The sequence below is a fragment of the Argopecten irradians genome, unplaced genomic scaffold, assembly GCF_041381155.1.
Source record: "Argopecten irradians isolate NY unplaced genomic scaffold, Ai_NY scaffold_0033, whole genome shotgun sequence".
NCBI classification, from domain to species: domain Eukaryota; kingdom Metazoa; phylum Mollusca; class Bivalvia; order Pectinida; family Pectinidae; genus Argopecten; species Argopecten irradians.
Genome location: NW_027187500.1, coordinates 18,650 through 42,032, shown reverse-complemented (window position 1 = coordinate 42,032; position 23,383 = coordinate 18,650). Strand labels below are relative to the sequence as shown.

Below are 23,383 nucleotides of genomic sequence, written 5' to 3'. Positions count from 1 at the left end.
TCTAACAACACCCAGTGACAGGATTAAGAAACACAACACCACAGTTCCAATATTTACCTTCCCAGAGGTTCTGACTGGTGATCAAGTCTACATATTCACTGTAAACAGGTATACAATAATTAAACAGGTATATAATAATTATAAACAGGTATATAATAATTAAACAAGTATACAAATAATTAAACAGGTATACAATAATCGAATAAAAGCAGGTATACAATAATTAAACAAGTATATAATAATTAAACAAGATATACAATAATTAAACAGGTATATAATAATTAAACAGGTAACAATAATTAAACAGGTATAAATAACTTAACAGGTATACAATAATTAAACAGGTATATAATAAATTAAACAGGTATATAATAATTAAACAGGTATATAATAATTAAACAGGTATACAATAATTAAACAGGTATATAATAATTAAAACAGGTATACAATAATCGAACAGGTATACAATAATTAAACAGGTATACAATAATTAAACAGGTATATAATGATTAAACAGGTATACAAAATTAAACAGGTATACAATGATTAAACAGGTATATAAATATTAAACAGGTATACAATAATTAAACAGGTATACAATAATTAAACAGGTATACAATAATTAAACAGGTATATAATAATTAAACAGGTATACAATAATTAAACAGGTATATAATAATTAAACAGGTATACAATAATTAAACAGGTATATAATAATTAAACAGGTATATCTATAAATTAAACAGGTATAACAAATAATTAAACAGGTATACAATAATTAAAACAGGTATATATAATAATTAAACAGGTATACAATAATTAAACAGGTATACAATGATTAAACAGGTATACTAATAATTAAACAGGTATACAATAATTAAACAGGTATACAATGAATTAAACAGGTATATAAATAATTAAACAGGTATACAATAATTAAACAGGTATACAATGATTACACAGGTATACAATAATTAAACAGGTATACAATAATTAAACAGGTATACAATAATTAAACAGGTATATAATAATTAAACAGGTATATATATTATAATTAAAACAGGTATATACAATAATTCGAAACAGGTATACAAATAATTAAACAGGTATATAATAATTAAAACAGGTATATAATAATTAAACAGGTAATTAATTAAACAGGTATACAATAATTAAACAGGTATACAATGATTAAACAGGTATATAATAATTAAACAGGTATACAAATAATTAAACAGGTATATACAATGATTAAACAGGTATATAATAATTAAACAGGTATACAATAATTAAACAGGTATACAATAATTAAAACAGGTATATAATAATTAAACAGGTATACAATAAATATAAAACAGGTATACAATAATTAAAAGGGTTATAATAATTAACAGGTATAATAATTAAACAGGTATACAATAATTAAACAGGTATATAATAATTAAACAGGTAAATAATAATTAAACAGGTATATAATAATTAAACAGGTATATAATAATTAAACAGGTATACATAATTAAACAGGTATACAATGATTTAAACAGGTATATAATAATTAAACAGGTATACAATGATTAAAACAGGTAATATAATAATTAAACAGGTATACAATAATTAAAACAGGTATACAATGATTAAACAGGTATAAATAATTAAACAGGTATACAATAATTAAACAGGTATACAATGATTAAACAGGTATATATAATAATTAAACAGGTATACAATAATTAAACAGGTATACAATGATTACACAGGTATACAATAATTAAACAGGTATACAATAATTAAACAGGTATACAATAATTAAACAGGTACAGTAAAAACCCCTCTAACTCGAACCCGGTTTCCTCGAATACCCCCTATTCGTTGAACTAGTCGTACGGTCCCGACCGTTGTGTCCCTATATAATCTATGTAACAAAACCCTGGATAGCTCGAACAGCTATTCGTCGAATACCCCTTATTCCTCGAACAGAAATTTATCCCCGTTTCAGCAAATACATAGTATCTACCCATGCATTCGTCGAACAGGTGCCCTTGATATTTTTTTTACCTGTGTCACACCTGACTGCACCGACCGTCACGGATAATAGCTCTCGACCTGTGTTTCTACAGGTGTCGTATCAAGCCTTTCGGTTTACCTACCTACACGATCGCCAGTCGTTGTTTGATGCAAAACTTTATTTGAATATTTCAGAAAAGGCATTAAATAATCGAGTCTCTCTCGTAATAATCTTCGCTTAAATACGAAATAACTGAAGATGTTGATTCGTGTTTTATAGAACGTACGCATTGTGAAATGACAAAAGAGTCGAAGAAATCGCTGACGTCCGGCTTCCTGTAAAAGTCCATTTTTTAAATTTCTGTGTTGTTTTTTTTCAAAAGATATAAACGATTCCAAAATTTGATAGTGCTAAGTACAAATCACATTGACCCATGTTCGTTTTTATCAGTGCGTTCCGTATCTTTTCCTGCAAATTGTATTTTCGTAACTTTCCTCGTGAACACGTGTAACCTAACGCTTTTACAAGGTAGACATTGGTATCGTTGTTTGTTCGTAACTATGCTGGTTAATAACTGGTTAAATTATTTTGTAAATGTGTTAAATGATTTTAGATAATTAAATCATCGAAATTGTACACATTGTCTGTTTTAAACCAATATGGTATTTTGTACCACGTTTGACGATCGTTTACATTTGATTTACTTTGTCGTCAGTATTTTCAAACCCCCATTTTATGTAATATATGTTTTTTTTTCAACTTGATATTGCTATCAAAAAACAGTTTTCATAAAAAATCTAAAATGCTGAAATTACGGTAATTAAAATGTCATTGCAATGCATTGTTTGTCATAGGGAGACCGGACATTTTGACTGCCAACGATCGATCATGACCAACCTCGGATGAGTCGAATACCCTGTATTCCTCGAATTATTGATCTGGTCCCCTGCTGTTCGAGTTATAGGGGTTTTACTGTATATAATAATTAAACAGGTATATAATAATTAAACAGGTATACAATAATTAAAACAGGTATACAAGAAGAATTAAACAGGTATATATATAATTATTAAACAGGTATACAATAATCGAACAGGTATACAAAAATAAAAATAGGTATGTACAATAATTAAAACAGGTATACAATAATTAAACAGGTATATAATAATTAAACAGGTATACAATAATCGAACCGGTATACAAAAATAACAAGAGGCCCAGAGGGCCTGTATCGCTCACCTGGTTTGTAATGCAAAGTAATGTTCTAGATACAGGTTCATCGTTTCATTTCTGAAGGAATTTGAATATTTACCTCTGATTTCCCTATTGGGCCCCGCCCCTTCTGCCCCTTGGGGACCAGAGCCAAAATTTATACAAGTTCTGTTCCCCTTTCCCCAAGGATTTTTGTGACCAAACTTGGTCACAATCCATGCAGAACTCTTGGACAAGTAGCGATTTATAGGATTTACCTCTATTTCCCATATTGGGCCCCGCCCCTCCTGCCCCCGGGGGCTCAGAGCCAAAATTTATACAAGCTCTGTTCCCCTTCCCCCAAGGATGTTTGTGGCCAAATTTGGTTACAATCCATTCAGAACTCTATGACTAGTAGCGATTTAAAGGATTTACCTCTGTTTCCCCTATTGGGCCCCACCCCTCCTGCCCCCGGGGGACCAGAGCCAAAATTTATATACATGTTCTGTTCCCCTTCCCCCAAGGATGTTTGTGGCTAATTTTGGTTAAAATCCATGCAGAACTCTAGGACAAGTAGCGATTTAAAGGATTTACCTCTATTTCCCCTATTGGGCCCCGCCCCTCCTGCCCCCGGGGGGTCAGAGCCAAAATTTATACAAGTTCTGTTCCCCCTCCCCCAAGGATGTTTGTGGCCAAATTTGGTTACAATCCATGCAGAACTCTAGGGACAAGTAGCGATTTAAAGGATTTACCTCTATTTCCCCTATTGGGCCCCGCCCCTCCTGCCCCCGGGGGGTCAGAGCCAAAATTTATACAAGTTCTGTTCCCCCTCCCCCAAGGATGTTTGTGGCCAAATTTGGTTACAATCCAGGCAGAACTCTAGGACAAGTAGCGATTTATAGGATTTACCTCTATTTCCCCTATTGGGCCCTGCCCCCCGGGGGGGTCAGAGCCAAAATTTATACAAGTTCTGTTCCCCTTCCCCAAAGGATGTTTGTGACCAAATTTGGTTACAATCCATGCAGAACTCTATGACTAGTAGCGATTTAAAGGAAATGTTGACGGACAGACGGACGACGTACGACAGACGGACGACGGACGACGGACGCCGTGCCATGACATAAGCTCACCGGCCCTTTGGGCCAGGTGAGCTAAAAAATCCAAGGATGCTGGACCGATGATGGCAGGATTATGGTCAAAACCCTACAAGATTCTATTATTCATGTCACAAGTGTAAGTGACCTTGAAAAATTCCTGAAAATTAAACTCAATGTCACCAAATCCCAACCAAGCCGGTCCCTCCATGTGCCAACTAACACTGTTACTGGTCCTCTGAAGGATGGCTTATCCCCTGAACTCAATGCTAGTGCGCCTAGCTATATCCCGTTGCCTGCATTGTTCGATGACCTCGACACCACTGCCAAAGTCTTAATGACGAACTATAGACCTTAACCTCCATAGCTATTATACCAATCTACTATCTCAAAATGGATGTATAAATCGTATAATAAAAACACGTAATCTGTAAATTTGATATATATGCTACTAATAGAGAGTTCTTTTTGTATTATATGCATATGATTTACTTGTACATATGTTAACAAATTAGTTTGATATGTTATCTATAACTTATATGTAAATACCACTTGCTTAGCATGATCATTATAATTATTACATTCTTCTGCCTAATTTAAGTTTTATTTATTATATTAAATTTCCTATTTAGTACTTCCTACTATTATTGATTAAGGTTTTTTTACTTCATATACTTCCTGCAGCAATATATAGTAAGTACTATGCAAATAAGTATTCGTTTTGCAACAAAAGCATAAGAATAACCTGATCTAATATCTAGCTTAACTTGCTTGTCTAGCCGCTGCATGTACAGCTTAGTGTTTATATCGTTTTTGTTTTTGTTTTTTTCTATATTTACTCGCTTGTCCAAGCATTACTTATTGTTAACTTGTATGCTTGTCTTCTTTATATTCAGTGTTTATTCTTATTGTAGTTACTTACTTATTTATCAACTTATCATCTATTTACTTCCTAATTATATACCTATATGGTTTATTGTTCATGGTTTTCTTTTCATTAGTATTTCTTTTTATTCTTCTTTTTCCCCTTTCTTTATTGCTCTACTATTAAAATTTAATCTGTAATTATCATTTTGTATCTCATTAATCAACAATATTCTCTTATATATGTATAAAAGTTGCTTGTATTATTCTCATTAACTTCCTATTTATTCTTTGAGCCTGGAGCACCTAGCGACGAACAGTTATCATATGTTTGCTGTTCATTGAAAATTAATAATGTGTCTGAATATGAGTTGACCTTGTATTAGCTATTCTTGTACTATGTTATAATATCTCTCCTTTTTTATATAAATAGTCACTAATAAATAAGTAATAATGTCAGATCAATAGATCAAATAATTTGAGTATTTAAAAAATAGCAAGACTTGGCTATTACATATTGTATTTTAGTGTTTTCTGCTCATAATTTTTACCTAAAAACTTATTACTAGATAATTAACAGGACAAATCTGTTGTTGCTGATTACAATGCAGGCTACAAACTACTCAGCTACTCTATTTTATTTATTGATTGTCTCCCTTTGACTGTATCCAAACCAATTATTGCCAATTACAAGCTATACTATATTTATTGGTTGTCTCCCTCTGACTGTATCCAAACCAATTATTGCCAATTACAAGCTATAATATATTTATTGGTTGTCTCCCTCTGACTGTATCCAAACCAATTATTGCCAATTACAAGCTATACTATATTTATTGGTTGTCTCCCTCTGACTGTATCCAAACCAATTATTGCCAATTATTACAAGCTATACTATATTTATTGGTTGTCTCCCTCTGACTGTATCCAAACCAATTATTGCCAATTACAAGCTATACTATATTTATTGGTTGTCTCCCTCTGACTGTATCCAAACCAATTATTGCCAGTTACAAGCTATACTATATTTATTGGTTGTCTCCCTCTGACTGTATCCAAATCCGTTGTTGCTGTTTACTGTTTATATTAGCTACGTACTATTCTATAGCTAGCTACTCTATTTTATTTATTTTGTTGTCCCCCTGTATCCAAACTGCTGTTTGTATATATAATCTTATATGTAACCACAGATCTATATTTAGACCAAATATTACTTAATTAATTACCTTTGTGAAGTCGCAACTAAATAACAACTTGTCTATGTTACATAAATACTCTTCATTCAGAGTAATTCTTATATTAATTGAATTGCTACCTAATTAAGTTAGCAGTAATATTCTATCTAAATGTATATTAATCTCTACTTTTGGTATGAATGTGTGTGTGGAAGTGCTTATTTGTTGTTTACCCTATACCTGTTAATTCAAATTATTGCTATGCAAATCAAAAATGTTTTTTTTGCCCATCAGAGTATTTTCTTATTGGAGCTATCTGGTGACATTCATCCTAATCCAGGGCCAATAGACTACACTTTTCTACTAAGCCCAAACGGTTCCATATATGTTATATGTATACATTATAAAATACTTTTTCTTTTAATCTTCTATTTGTCAACTTTATTAATACTTCTTAGTGGTGATGTTCATCCCAATCCTGGTCAACCCCCTGAGAGACATTACCTATCTAACTTGTCAATTATTCATTCTAATGTGAGATCATTTAGAAACAAATCAGATATTATCGAAACTGAATTTTCGGAGTATGATATAGTCTGCTTAACTGAAACACACTTAAACAACACTATAACTGATGATAGCTTGGCACTAAATTCACACCCAGTTATGTTCAGACGAGATAGAGAAATAGATAATGGAGGTGGTATACTGAATTTTTAACCAAAGAAAACTTAACATCTACCAGACGAACTGATCTGGAAAACCCCAATATTGAAAATTTAGTTATAGAAGTGCAAAACTCTAATAAAAAAATTATTTTGTGTTGCATCTATCGTCCACCTAACTCCAGAGTTAACTATTGGCGACATTTTGATGATCTTATAGAAAACTTGATTGACTTGAACACTAATGTAATCATTACTGGTGACATCAATCAGGACATGATGAGACTCCCCAACACTTCACATCTTCACTCTATATTAACAAAATACCAACTATAGACAGCCTAATCCAAACACCAACACGCATAACTGACACATCTGCTAAAAGTATTGATATATTTTTTACAAACAATCCTAACATTGTTAGTAACACTGAGGTACTACCTCCAACTTGTAGTGACCATTGTACTATTCTTTTAAATCTTGTTTTCAAAACACCGCGTGAAAAATCTTACAAAAAACTTTTTTATCAATTTGAAAGTGCCAACTGGGATTTCATTAATAACGAATTACAATCAATAGACTGATGTTAATGATACAAATGAAAAATTTATTCAAATTCTTAATGATGTTATTGACAAATATATTCCTTGCAAAACCGTTACAATTCGCCCATCTGATAAACCGTGGATAACTAATGAAATTAGGCTATGTCTTAGGAAAAAAAACAGAATTCACAGGAAAGCATGTAATAGAAATCAAGTTCAGGACTGGGAAGCATTTAGGGAAATTTGGAATAAATCTTTCGATCTTATAAGAAAAGCTAAAACTAATTATATTACTAAACTACAAAACTCTCAAATTGATAAATCCATCCCTCCAGGTAAGTGGTGGAGAATAACCAAATCAATTTTTTCACTAAAGTCAAAAAGTCACCAGCTTTAAAAGTTAATAATAAAATCTTAATCCATCCATTAGAGAAAGCTGATGCCTTTAATAATTTTTTCACCTCAATATCTAACTATATAGATGATACTCATCAACATGATTTACCTCCCCTTAGTCATGTAAAACTGTCTGATATTACAATTACTGACACTGACATTATAGACCAGATTCAAATCATTAATAAAAATAAACCAGCTGGTCCAGATGGAATAGCCCCCAAAATATATGCCCTTCTATAATTAGACCCTTAAAGGCCCACTACCTTTCCGGAGCAAAATTTAAAGGTTTCTTAAAAACATTAATAACAAAAGAAAATAGATATGGATGGCTTAAGATGAGGAAGCATCGAGATCTGGATAACAACAACAACATTTATATGGTGGATATGACATAAAATAATGAAGATGAAGAAATATGCAAGATTTCCTGTCTAATATATAAGATGAAGAAATATGCAAGATTTCCTGTCTAATATACGATAACAGTGGAGATTCATTTCACTGGTTTGCCGTCTGACGCAGTGATAGTCAACTACCGCGCGGTATTTAGGACGACGGCAGGAAACATAAAACGACCCGTGTTATGAAAATTAACATTTTATTCATTCTTATTAATCAGTTCTGAAGGTGATGATAAGTGTGCTAGTAAACGTATAGTTAATAACTTCTGCGACTTTACAAAATTATTGATCTCATTTTACATTCCTATTTTAAAAGTTAAAAGCCGTTTCGGAAAGGTAGTGGCCCTTTAAATATATAATTCATAAATAAACATTCAAAAATATAATTTGGTTCGAACAAAACAGGACAAAACAGAAAATTCCCCCTCCTGCTTAACCCCCCATAACTCACAAGGGACTCCGACCTGACCTTAATCATACATCATATCATGATATTGTAACCCCCGGGTATCTGTAAACAAAAAATAATGCTTATCTATCATGGCCACCATAGGGCCCAAACTGTTACTCCTTTGTCCAACCAAAATGTGTTCTTACACGTATACGGCTGTGTTTTGCTCCCTCGATCCTTATTGGCTGAAACTACAACAAGATATCCACCAGAAAATTCCTAACTAGGCATTGTGGCATCATCCCAGGGTGATATAAGATTAACAAAAAAATTGAGGTCATACCCAAATATAGAAATCTTGCATTGTGATGTCATGTAATACTATAAACCTGGATATTTTGCGGGTGTTTAATTTCGCAATTGGCATGCATAAACCTTTCGAAGTGTTGTTTTTTTCGTGATATATATACTTTTAGAATTTTAACAATAAATTTCATATATGTGCAAAATATTACACGCTTGGAAAATTTTCCCGATCAAGCATCCTTTGCGTAATTTGCGTAAATTCTCCCCTCGCATAAAATTCCATGTTTACAGAGTGGGGTGGTTCTACAAAATTTTGAAATATAGTTTTTTTTTGAGATTTTCCTTAATTGAGATAACGTGTTATAAACACAGGTGTCCCACAAAACATTGGACTCATCCATGAGCAATTTCTGGAAGTTATTTCCCAGTAAGTGTTTCTCTATCGTACAGATGCGGAAGTTGTCAATTTGCATAGATAAAAAATGTAGTGCTGTTTTATCAAGTTCTCCATATTTTGGAATGTAATCGATGTTCAATTTCAATCCTATACTTACTAGACTTTGCGATGTTTTAGTTTTAGTTAAGGTTGAAAGTTCAGAGCTTTCAGTATAAATTTTACAAATTAGGTTATTTAACTTTGAAATTCATGCATTCTGTAGGCATCGTAAACATCTATTTCTTTTTACATAAGCCTAGTGTCTTTCAATGATATTTCGATTATCAATTTTACAGTGTATTGTTTTGAACTCATTTATGAAAAGTGAATTGGCTAATCTTAACAATAAATCTGCAATGTACCTCTTGACCAAAATGTAGATCGCCAACTAGACATTCGGTATAGGGGGTAGGCCTAATATACACTTCCAATCATCTTCTGAATCAGCATTTTTACAACGTGCACTTTCATAAAATACTCATTTTATTAACATTACAATTGAAAATCACCGTCCTATATATTTGTAAAGCTTGAAAACAATAATCTAATTGTTATGCAAGATTTGTCAAATATTGTGACCAGAACATATACCTATTTCTGACTCTCTATGACCAACCTCAGATGAGTCAAATACCCCATATTTCTCAAACTATTGACCCGGTCGTCTGCTGTTTTACTGTATGTATATATACATAATAAAATAACAACAAAAGAATGTTACATTGACCACACATCACGCAAATAGATAATTCCCTGAAAGGAATCTAAGGCATGATTACTTTCAAGAGCAGCTTGTTATCGAAGGCTTTACTTTCAAGACCATTCATTTTTGATTCAGGCTTATTGTTGAGAATTTAGGGTTTGATTTCTATGTATGCAGTTTTGTTATCAGGAAAATAAATTCGTTATCAAAATGTCATTTTTATAGTCATAATTTATGTAAATATGATAAATAAACAAATATGAACAAAAGACATTTTATAAAAATGGATCAAACTTATAAACATCAACAACAAACGTATAAACATCAACAAAATACTTCAATTATTCAACATTTCGACCATATGATAAGGATATTAGCATGTACTTACCCTCTGGTGGGACTTTTGTGACGATGTGTGACTTTTCTTTGAGAAAAATCTGTAATGAAGTTACAAATTATAAAAATAAAACAGTTAAACACATTTTCTAAAACAAGAGACCCAGAGGGCCGGTATGTTAAACTAAGCATTATACAAAGATTATTTAGAGTTTATTTCTGCATGATTCGTAAAGAATAAACTTTGCTTTCTAACAGGACTTATTGCCCAGGGACAAAATTTATACATGCACTGGTTCCCTTCCCCCAAGGATGTGTTTTGACCAGATTTGGCTATAGTCCATCCAGAACTCATGATGTGATATGTATATAATTTCTGTCCCTCTTCCATCAAGAAGGTTTCAGGCAGACTTTGGTAAGAATCCATATAGAACTTGACTAGTACTAATTGACCCCTGTGGCTTTGAATGAAGTTCAATGTCATTCATTTAAACAAACAAAGTAGCACTTGATGCCAGCATGTTAAATGCTAAATATCAGTAGGCCTTTCAGTTATTGAGAAGAAGTTGTTTGAATGAAAAGTTTACACACGGCGGACGACAACCTACGGAACATGATGACTATGCTATCCTGACACTTCGGGTCATCAGTTGACCTTCTAAAACCAGCTTACAAATGAAGATGTGTATTTAATCTTCTTAAAACACAAAGAAAAGTTTAAGTTTTTGAAACAAGAGATCCCAGAGCGAAGCCCACCATAGAATGATGCTTACCAACGACACATTTCAACTGTCATATATAAATACATTTTAATCATTTGATGTTCAATTTTACAGGCAACTGCTTTCGTCAAAGTTATGTTGACTCAGAAACACAAATAAAATACTTCTCATCAAAACCGAGCCTTCAGTACTTTCAGTACTTTGATTTTACACTAACTCTGACATAAAACCAAAGCTAATAGGTGTATAAGTGTTCTGAAAGGATAAATTGTTTATAGTATTATATATAGAGAGAAAGGAATTATATAAAAATCTAAGGGGGAAACTCACCATGTACTTGGTCAGCTTCTGGTTGGTCGCTCTCTCGCTGTGGATAGTTCTTCTTGTACCAGAGGGCATGGTCTATTTTGGTTCGTAGCTTATCTAGTACTTTCACGACCATACCTGGTTCGTTACCAGCAATACCCCTGATCACATCATCAGAAAGCTCAAATCTCAGCTTCTTAAAAACTCTTCTGCAAAGACCAATCATACTCTCCCAATCAAACATTCTCCTAATGAAATTGTATATATAAAATCTATAATACAGATATCATTTTAGTTACTCAAACTATAGACATTAACATGGAATTACTGATCACGAATAACAACATTTAACTCAAAAGTCAAAAATTGAATAAATGGCTGCGTCATTTAACCAGTCCGCTGTATTCTAGTCTTTGTATGAAACATTATAATAGATGTACATTTATTTATAATATGTACGACAATTACAATAGAGTACCTGGTTTTCAAAGTTAAAAAACAAAAAGTGACTGTAGCAATCAAAATATTTGATTTGATATAAAATCATTAAAATATTGTTAGTTATGTTAGGTGTAAGTACAGTGTACACCTGGACACACATTGTAAATGACACTTAAAGTTATATGTGCCGTAATTTTCATAGTCACGAATCAAGAAGAGCTTTTAATATGTTATTCAACTCCAAAAGTTACCAACATTTTGAGAATTACAATACTTTCAATGCATAGGTTTTAATTTTACAAGTACAAAAAGGACTGAAAATGATTTTTGGCAGTACGGCCAAAAATCATTATATTAACATCTTCAGTGTAATGAAATGAGTGCATACGGTCAGACCATGAAGCCATCTTGGTGTCCACAATTTCATTGCACATTTTTGCAGTATAATTAGTAATTGTAAAGTGGTTTCTGAAGGTATATTTCCATCTAAACATGTATAAGCCATAAAAAACAAGAATTTCACAGTGCATAACCAATGTGTTCTAAGAACGTTTTTAAGGCATTATATATGATTGTCTGTCCATTTTACCGCTTTATTCATTAAAACTTATGGTTTTAAATAGATAATTGAAGAAAAAAAAACATGTCCAAATTTTCTATCAGTTACGGCACATATAACTTTAATGAACAGTGTTGTTTGATTGACAGATGGTTTAGTCAATCACACTCGACTATACAGTGTAAAATACAATGTGACAAAAGTCAGTTTTACAACAAAAGAAGATTAAACACAATATCACATGTGTTATAAATTAAAACACCAACAAGCTACGAGACTGTTATATTGTGACACATTAAAAAGACCACATTTAATAACTGCCGGGCACTGTATGTTTTGTTTTTCTCATTTCTTTATTTTATTTGTTTCTTTTATAATAATGATAATTGAAAACACAGTTTGGCAACCAGTTCTGAAAACTACTCTATACTATTTGAACTATCTTTTTCATATTCTTAATCTCTTTACCATTTCACTAATTATAATCATGCAACAAAACACTTATCATGGTATATTTGATGTCACCTAGAATTACCTGTTCAGTAAATCCCAGTTATCCTTTTTTTGTTTAAAGTTACTACGAGATGGATAGTTGTAAAGATCAACCAGTTTCGGGAAGAAGTGCTTCACAATCTCTGCGACTTGAACTGCAACATAACATCAGGAACAAATAGCCATGATAACATATCTATACTGGGCTGTAACTTTAAGCCTGTTTTACTGGGCCGTCATATTCAGTCAAGCTGTTTCACTGGGCCGTAATATTCAAGCTGTTTTACTGGGCAGTAACTTTCAGTGTTTTACTGGGCAGTAACATTCAGGCTGTTTTACTGGGCTGTAACATTCAGGTTGTTTTACTGGGCTGTAACATTCAGGTTGTTTTACTGGGCAGTAACATTCAGGCTGTTTTACTGAGTTATAACATTCAGGCTGTTTTACTGGGCTGTAACATTCAGGCTGTTTTATTGGGCTGTAATATTCAGCCTGTTTTACTTGGTAGTTACTTTCAGCGTTTTACTGGCTGTAGTATTCAGGTTGTTTTACTGGGCTGTAACATTCAGGTTGTTTTACTGGGCTGTAACATTCAGACTGTTGTACTGGGCTGTAACATTCAGTGTTTTTACTGGGCTGTAACATTCAGGCTGTTTTACTGGGATGTAACATTCAGGCTATTTTACTGGGCTGTAACTTTAAGCCTGTTTTACTGGGCCGTCATATTCAGTCAAGCTGTTTCACTGAGCCTTAATATTCAGGCTGTTTTACTGGGCTGTAACATTCAGATTTTTATTCATTCAGGCTGTTTTACTGGGCTGTAACATTCAGATTTTTATTCAGGCTGTTTTACTGGGCTGTAACATTCAGTGTTTTACTGGGCTGTAACATTCAGGTTGTTTTACTGGACTGTAACATTCAGGCTGTTTTACTGGGCTGTAACATTCAGTCAAGCTGTTTCACTGGGCCGTAATATTCAAGCTGTTTTACTGGGCCTTACCATTCAGGCTGTTTTACTGGGCAGTAACATTCAGGCTGTTTTACTGGGCTGTAACATTCAAGCTGTTTTACTGGGCTGTAACATTCAGGCTGTTTTACTGGGCAGTAACATTCAGGCTGTTTTACTGGGCTGTAACATTCAGGCTGTTTTACTGGGCTGTAACATTCAGGCTGTTTTACTGGGCTGTAACATTCAGGCTGTTTTATTGGGCTGTAATATTCAGCCTGTTTTACTTGGTAGTTACTTTCAGCGTTTTACTGGCTGTAGTATTCAGGTTGTTTTACTGGGCTGTAACATTCAGGTTGTTTTACTGGGCTGTAACATTCAGACTGTTGTACTGGGCTGTAACATTCAGTGTTTTTACTGGGCTGTAACATTCAGGCTGTTTTACTGGGATGTAACATTCAGGCTGTTTTACTGGGCTGTAACATTCAGGTTGTTTTACTGGGCAGTAACATTCAGACTGTTTTACTGGGCTGTAACATTCAGGCTGTTTTACTGGGCTGTAACATTCAGGCTGTTTTACTAGGCTGTAACATTCAGGCTATTTTACTGGGCTGTAACTTTAAGCCTGTTTTACTGGGCCGTCATATTCAGTCAAGCTGTTTCACTGAGCCTTAATATTCAGGCTGTTTTACTGGGCTGTAACATTCAGATTTTTATTCAGGCTGTTTTACTGGGCTGTAACATTCAGTGTTTTACTGGGCTGTAACATTCAGATTTTTATTCAGGCTGTTTTACTGGGCTGTAACATTCAGTGTTTTACTGGGCTGTAACATTCAGGTTGTTTTACTGGACTGTAACATTCAGGCTGTTTTACTTGGCTGTAACATTCAGGCTGTTTTACTAGGCTGTAACATTCAGACTGTTTTACTGGGCAGTAACTTTCAGTGTTTTACTGGGCTATAACATTCAGGTTGTTTTACTGGGCAGTAACATTTAGGCTGTTTTACTGGGCTGTAACATTCAGGCTGTTTTACTGAGTTATAACATTCAGACTGTTTTACTTGGCTGTAACATTCAGGCTGTTTTATTGGGCTGTAATATTCAGCCTGTTTTACTGGATAGTTACTTTCAGTGTTTTACTGGGCAGTAACATTCAGGCTATTTAACTGGGCAGTAACATTCAGGCTATTTTACTGGGCTGTAACATTCAGGCTGTTTTACTGTGCTGTAATATTCAGACTGTTTTACTGGGCTGTAACATTCAGGCTGTTTTACTGGGCAGTAACATTCAGGCTGTTTTACTGTGCTGTAATATTCAGCCTGTTTTACTGGGTAGTTACTTTCAGTGTTTTACTGGGCAGTAACATTCAGGCTATTTAACTGGGCTGTAGTATTCAGGTTGTTTTACTGGGCTGTAACATTCAGGCTGTTTTACTGGGCTGTAACATTCAGTGTTTTTACTGGGCTGTAACATTCAGGTTGTATTAATGGGCTGTAACATTCAGACTGTTTTACTGGGCTGTAACATTCAGGTTGTTTTACTGGGCTGTAACATTCAGACTGTTTTACTGGGCTGTAACATTCAGACTGTTTTACTGGGCTGTAACATTCAGGTTGTTTTACTGGGCTGTAACATTCAGACTGTTTTACTGGGCTGTAACATTCAGGCTGTTTTACTGGGCTGTAACATTCAGGCTGTTTTACTGGGCTGTAACATTCAGGTTGTTTTACTGGGCAGTAACATTCAGCTGTTTTACTGGGCAGTAACATTCAGACTGTTTTACTGGGCAGTAACATTCAGACGATTGTTTTACTGGGCTGTAACATTCAGGTTGTTTTACTGGGCAGTAACATTCAGACTGTTTTACTGAGCAGTAACATTCAGGCTGTTTTACTGGGCTTTAACATTCAGGTTGTTTTACTGGGCTGTAACATTCAGACTGTTTTACTGGGCAGTAACATTCAGGTTGTTTTACTGGGCTGTAACATTCAGACTGTTTTACTGGGCTGTAACATTCAGGTTGTTTTACTGGGCTGTAACATTCAGGCTGTTTTACTGGGCTGTAACATTCAGGCTGTTTTACTGGGCTGTAACATTCAGGTTGTTTTACTGGGCTGTAACATTCAGACTGTTTTACTGGGCTGTAACATTCAGGCTGTTTTACTGGGCTGTAACATTCAGGCTGTTTTACTGGGCTGTAACATTCAGGCTGCTTTACTGGGCAGTAACATTCAGACTGTTTTACTAAGCTGTAACTTTCAGTGTTTTACTGGATTTGGCCTCTCCCAATGTGAGCCCCTGGATTTGGCCTCTCCCACTGTGAGCCCCTGGATTTTGTCTCTCGCACTGTGAGCCCCTGGATTTGGCCTCTCCCAATGTGAGCCCCTGGATGTGGCCTCTCCCACTGTGAGCCCTTGGATTTAGTCTCTCCCAATGAGAGCCCCTGGATGTTGCCCCTCCCACTGTGAGCACTGAATTTGGCCTCACCCACTGCAAGCCCCTGGATTAAGCCTCTCCCACTGCGAGCCCCTGGATTTAGTCTCTTCCACTGTGAGCCCCTCCATTTTAGTCTCTTCCACTGTGAGACCCTGGATTTAGTCTCTTCCACTGTGAGCCCCTGGATTTAGCCTCTCCCACTGTGAGCCCCTGGATTTAGCCTCTCCCACTGTGAGCCCCTGGATTTAGTCTCTCCCTCTGTGAGCCCCTGGATTTAGCCTCTCCCACTGTGAGCCTCTGGGTTTTAGTCTCTTCCACTGTAAGCCCCTGGATTTAGTCTCTTCCACTGTGAGCCCCCCAGAACTGGCCTCTCCCAATGAGAGCCCCTGGATGTTGCCTCTCCCATCGTGAAGCCCTGGATTTGGGCTCTCCCAATGTGAGCCCCTGGATTTAGCCTCTCCCACTGTGAGCCCCTGGCTTTGGCCTCTCAAAATGTGAGCCTCTTGGTTTGGCCTCTCTCACTGTGAGTCCCTAGATTAAGCATCTCCCACTGTGAGTCCCTGGATTAAACCTCTCCCACTTTGAGACCCTGGAAATGGCCTCTCCCACTGTAAGTCCCTGGATTAAACCTCTCCCATTGTGAGTCCCTGGATTTGGCCTCACCCACTGTGAGCCCAAGGATTTGGCCTCTTCCACTGTGAGCCCCTCGATTTTAGTCTCTTCCACTGTTAGCCCCTGCATTTAGTCTCTTCCATTGTGAGCCCCTCGATTTAGCCTCTCCCACTGTGAGCCCCTGGATTAAGCCTCTCCCACTGTGAGCCCCTGGATTTAGCCTCTCCCTCTGTGAGGCCCTGGATTTAGCCTCTCCCACTGTGAGCCCCTGGATTTTAGTCTCTTCCACTGTGAGCCCCTGGATTTAGTCTCTTCCACTGTGAGCCCCTGGATTTAGTCTCTTTCATTGTGAGCCCCCGGAACTGGCCTCTCCCAATTAGAGCCCCTGGATGTCGCCTCTCCTATCGTGAAGCCCTGGATTTGGGCTCTCCCAATGTGAGCCCCTGGATTTAGCCTCTCCCACTGTGAGCCCCTGGCTTTGGCCTCTCAAAATGTGAGCCTCTTGGTTTGGCCTCTCTCACTGTGAGTCCCTAGATTAAGCATCTCCCACTGTGAGTCCCTGGATTAAACCTCTCCCACTGTGAGACCCTGGAAATGGCCTCTCCCACTGTAAGTCCCTGGATTAAACCTCTCCCACTGTGAGTCCCTGGATTTGGCCTCACCCACTGTGAGCCCAGGATTTGGCCTCTTCAACTGTGAGCTCCTGGATTAAGCCTCTCCCACTGTGAGCCCCTGGATTTAGCCTCTTCCACTGTGAGCCCCTGGATTTTGTATTTCCCACTGTGAGCCCCAGGATATGGCCTTTCCCACTGTGGGCCCTTGGATTAAGCCTCTTCCACTGTGAGCCCCCGGCATTGGCCTCTCCCACCATGAAGCCTGGATTTGGCTGGCTTCTGATGTCTCATCACTGTGAACCCTAGATAAGCCTTTCCCACTGTTATCCCCAGTAACATTCAGGCTGTTTTACTGGGATGTAACATTCAGGCTGTTTTACTGGGCTGTAACATTCAGGCTGTTTTACTGGGCTGTAAACATTCAGACTGTTTTACTGGGCAGTAAAATTCAGGTTGTTTTACTGGGCTGTAACATTCAGACTGTTTTACTGGGCAGTAACATTCAGGTTGTTTTACTGGGCTGTAACATTCAGGTTGTTTTACTGGGCTGTAACATTCAGGTTGTTTTACTGGGCTGTAACATTCAGGTTGTTTTACTGGGCTGTAACATTCAGCTGTTTACATTCAGACTGTTTTACTGGGCTGTAACATTCAGCCTGTTTTACTGGGCTGTAACATTCAGGTTGTTTTACTGGGCTGTAACATTCAGGTTGTTTTACTGGGCTGTAGTATTCAGGTTGTTTTACTGGGCTTTAACATTCAGGCTGTTTTACTGGGCTGTAACATTCAGGTTGTTTTACTGGGCTGTAACATTCAGACTGTTTTACTGGGCTGTAACATTCAGCCTGTTTTACTGGGCTGTAACATTCAGGCTGTTTTACTGGGCTGTAACATTCAGGCTGTTTTACTGGGCAGTAACATTCAGACTGTTTTACCAAGCTGTAACTTTCAGTGTTTTACTGGATTTGGCCTCTCCCAATGTGAGCCCCTGGATTTGGCCTCTCCCACTGTGAGCCCCTGGATTTGGCCTTTCCCACTGTGAGCCCCAGGATTTGGCCTCTCCCACTGTGAGCTCCTAGATTAAGCCTCTCTCACTCTGAGCCCCTGGATTTTGCCCCTCCCACTGTGAGCCCATTGATTTGGGCTCTCCCACTGTGAACTCCTAGATAAGCCTTTCCCACTGTGAGCCCCTGGATTTGGCCTCTCCCACTGTGAACTCCTTGATAAGATTTTCCCACTGTGAGCCCCTATATTTGGCCTCTCCCACTGTGAACTCCTAGATAAGACTTTCCCACTGTGAGCCCCTGGATTTGACCTCTCCCACTGTGAACTCCTAGATAAGACTTTCCCACTGTGAGCCCCTATATTTGGCCTCTCCCACTGTGAACTCCTAGATAAGCCTTTCCCACTGTGAGCCCCTGGATTTGGCCTCTCCCACTGTGAACTCCTAGATAAGACTTTCCCACTGTGAGCCCCTATATTTGGCCTCTCCCACTGTGAACTCCTAGATAAGCCTTTCCCACTGTGAGCCCCTGGATTTGGCCTCTCCCACTGTGAACTCCTAGATAAGCCTTTCCCACTGTGAGCCCTTGGATTTGGCCTCTCCCACTGTGAACTCCTAGATAAGACTTTCTCATTGTGAGCCCCTATATTTGGCCTCTCCCACTGTGAACTCCTAGATAAGACTTTCCCACTGTGAGCCCCTGGATTTGGCCTCTCCCACTGTGAACTCGTAGAGAAGCCTTTCCCACTGTGAGCCCCTGGATTTGGCCTCTCCCACTGTGAACTCCTAGATTAGCCTTTCCCACTGTGAGCCCCTGGATTTGGCCTCTCCCACTGTGAACTCCTAGATAAGACTTTCCCACTGTGAGCCCCTATATTTGGCCTCAGTAGAAAATGTCATTTACAGACGACAGACAAAAAGCGAATAGATCATATCAGACTTCATCTCAGATGAGGTAAAAATGTGAAAGTTCTAGTTGATGATAATATTTTTACGCTTATTTTAAGAGTAGTGATTAAAATGTTAGTTATAAATACTTTTCAACATATGAGTGTTCAGGTCAACTCACAGCAAAACATCATATAAAAATATAAAGATCATGCATTAGTGAATTATGTCAATTGGCACGATTTTACACAAATTAAACTTAGAGTACCTGTTTAACAAATACCAATTTTTCATTTTTTCTTGAAATGAACTTGTAGAACTTAAATTGTGCAATTCGACGATTCGTGGAAAATAATGCTTTATGATCTCTGCCATACACACTAAAATGGAAAAAAAGAAGCTTACAGTAACTGTTGCAAGAAACGCATTTACAATTACATTTTCTAATCTATATGGCAAGTTATGATTATAACAAGATGTCTCCTACAAAGAATACCATGTTGTGTCACATCTTATGCCATCATTGTAGGAAGATTGAACAAATTCTGTTGATTTGTTCTCAAATTATCTTCTGGACAATAAAATTTGTGAAACTATTAATTTTTAGTAACAGCAACCTTTGTTTTTGACTTTTTGACACCAAATTCAATTCCAAGCTGTATTTTCTCATATGCTTCCATTGTGTAAAGTTAGATCAAAATCCATCCATTTGTTCTGAAGTAAGCATCTGGAAACCATTTAATCTGGACAAGAAGAACGGACGGACGGACGGACAGACGGACAGACGGACAGACAGACAGACAGACAGACAGACAGACAACTATGACGGCAATGACATAAGCTCACCGTCCAGGTGACCTAACAATACAACCATTCCTGTAGTCTATAAAACAACAATACAACCATTCCTGTAGTCTATAAAACAACAATACAACCATTCCTGTACTCTATAAAACAACAATACAACCATTCCTGTAGTCTATAAAACAACAATACAACCATTCCTGTAGTCTAATAAAACAACAATACAACCATTCCTGTAGTCTATAAAACAACAATACAACCATTCCTGTAGTCTATAAAACAACAATACAACCATTCCTGTAGTCTATAAAACAACAATACAACCATTCCTGTACTCTATAAAACAACAATACAACCATTCCTGTAGTCTATAAAACAACAATACAACCATTCCTGTAGTCTATAAAACAACAATACAACCATTCCTGTACTCTATAAAACAACAATACAACCATTCCTGTAGTCTATAAAACAACAATACAACCATTTCTGTTGTCTATAAAACAACAATACAACCATTCCTGTACTCTATAAAACAACAATACAACCATTCCTGTAGTCTATAAAACAACAATACAACCATTCCTGTAGTCTATAAAACAACAATACAACCATTTCTGTTGTCTATAAAACAACAATACAACCATTTCTGTTGTCTATAAAACAACAATACAACCATACTGGACCTATGTTACCAATACCCAGGTTCTATTTGGGGGACTGGACCAACGTTACCAATACCCAGGTTCTATTTGGGGGACTGGACCTACGTTACCAATACCCAGGTTCTATTTGGGGGACTGGACCAACGTTACCAATAACCAGGTTCTATTTGGGGTACTGGACCTATGTCACCAATACCCAGGTTCTATTTGGGGGACTGAACCTATGTTACCAATAACCAGGTTCTATTTGGGGGACTGAACCAACGTTACCAATACCCAGGTTCTATTTGGGGTACTGGACCTATGTCACCAATACCCAGGTTCTATTTGGGGGACTGGACCTATGTTACCAATACCCAGGTTCTATTTGGGGTACTGGACCTATGTCACCAATACCCAGGTTCTATTTGGGGGACTGGACCTACGTTACCAATACCCAGGTTCTATTTGGGGTACTGGACCTATGTCACCAACACCTAGGTTCTATTTGGGGGACTGGACCTACGTTACCAATACCCAGGTTCTATTTGGGAGACTGAACCAACGTTACTAATACCCAGGTTCTATTTGGGGGACTGAATTTTCGTCACCAATACCCTGGTTCTATTTTGGGGACTGGACCTACGTACCCAGGTTCTATTTGGGGGACTGAACTTTCGTCACCAATACCCTGGTTCTATTTTGGGGACTGGACCTACGTACCCAGGTTCTATTTGGGGGACTGGACCTACGTCACCAATACGCAGGTTCTATTTGGGGGACTGAACCTATGTAACCAATACCCAGGTTCTACTTGGGGTACTGAACCAACGTAACCAATACCCAGGTTCTATTTGGGGTACTGAACCAACGTTACCAATACCCAGGTTCTATTTGCGAGACTGAATCTACTTTACTAATACCCAGGTTCTATTTGGGGGACTGAACCAAGGTTACCAATACCAAGGTTCTATTTGGGGGACTGAACCAACGTTACCAATACCCAGTTTCTTTTTTACTTCTCTGTGTCAGAGAAAAAAAAAAGTCACTTTAAATTGCATGAAAATGCAGAGTGCATAACAAATATAAAAGTAGGCAAGGACACTTACATTATTAATATCAAGCTTAAACTTTCTACAAGTTAACCTGACAATAAAAATAGCAATTTGAAGAACTCTGTAAAAAGGCCTACCAACAAAAAAGATTTCCTTGTATAACTTATAAGTAAAAAAAATGTATTGATTAATTCCCTTGTAACTAATTAAGTAATATTTACCATACATAACATTATAGCTATTCTAAACAAGGATTTTCTTAGCAAATTACCAGTAGGCCCAAGGCTAACATGACAGGAATCCGAACTCACCTCCGTCAGAAAAGTCTCTCGTAATATTTTTCTTTGCCCTGGATAAAGGTATTTGATCTACCCATTGGTATAAATCTGCGAGTGCCTCGTCGCTCAGCTCCATCATTTTTAATACAAATGAAGAAAGGAATGCCGTAAGTACCAAGCAAGCTGTCCGAAACGCCTCAAACGTATATTTGCGATTACATTTCGCCAGTTAGAAATAAATATTGTGCATTTAAAGAACACTTAACATTTGTGTGAACACCGATCTTAATCCACTTTCTCCTATTGATACATCAAGTGTTGCCACATGCTGGACTTGGCTAAGGTTTTGCTACGCCAGTTCGGTTTGTTTTCGTAGGTAACGAATAACTTCCGGTATTAGCGATCCCATCATGCACCTTAATATCGGGGGAGTTTCCCGCTTCCGTACAAAATTCCCTGTACCAGGAATTCTGTTCATCACCGATTTATCGACAATAAAACAAACTACAAAAATAATTGTGTTACAGTTAGATTTGAAATTCAATTTTACAAAATTGTATCAAATCTCAACCACAGATTTTCTTTACTTTTCTCATTCGGTGATTTCTTGTAATATGAATTTAAGGCAAAGCCTCATAAGAGCGCAGCTACATGTAACAATGTAAATATAGTTAGGATTGTAACCTCAGAACGAGATTAAAACTTGTAGTCCGATCATTGATTTTTATTAAATGCTATTCTTCAATACTATAGATTGATGTTTTGTGTATAGCAATATATTGACAGTCGTCATATACAGGCCAGAAAGACACATTAAACTGGAATAGTTCAATTTCCTTTCGATCTTGTTTCTCTGTAAGGCGGAAAACTTGGCAACATGCCATGTATCAAAAAAGCGCGGGAAAATGTGCCGTCATCTTTGGCACCAAGCTTCCTGACGTCACGGCTGACGGTGCGCTTGACAACACACAGACAGTATATTATTTGACTAGTACATTTATTGTATCGTTCGTATCTTTGTGTAGTTATCTTAAACTACTTACAGTAATTTCAAAGTGTATCCTGGTGATA

At 36.8% G+C, this 23,383-nt stretch overlaps 1 protein-coding gene across 1 annotated transcript; it reads right to left on the bottom strand.

Annotated features, from left to right (window-relative positions):
- Nucleotide 1: 1 nt before the first annotated feature.
- On the bottom strand, nt 2–22,706 carry LOC138311490 (sperm flagellar protein 1-like). The gene is made up of 5 exons (XM_069252819.1): nt 22,346–22,706; nt 13,075–13,186; nt 11,564–11,748; nt 10,564–10,612; nt 2–98 (listed from the first exon to the last, which is right to left on the bottom strand). Exons 1-5 carry the CDS (start codon nt 22,449–22,451, stop codon nt 2–4), a joined length of 549 nt encoding a protein of 182 aa, XP_069108920.1. The 5' UTR covers nt 22,452–22,706.
- Nucleotides 22,707–23,383: the final 677 nt, after the last annotated feature.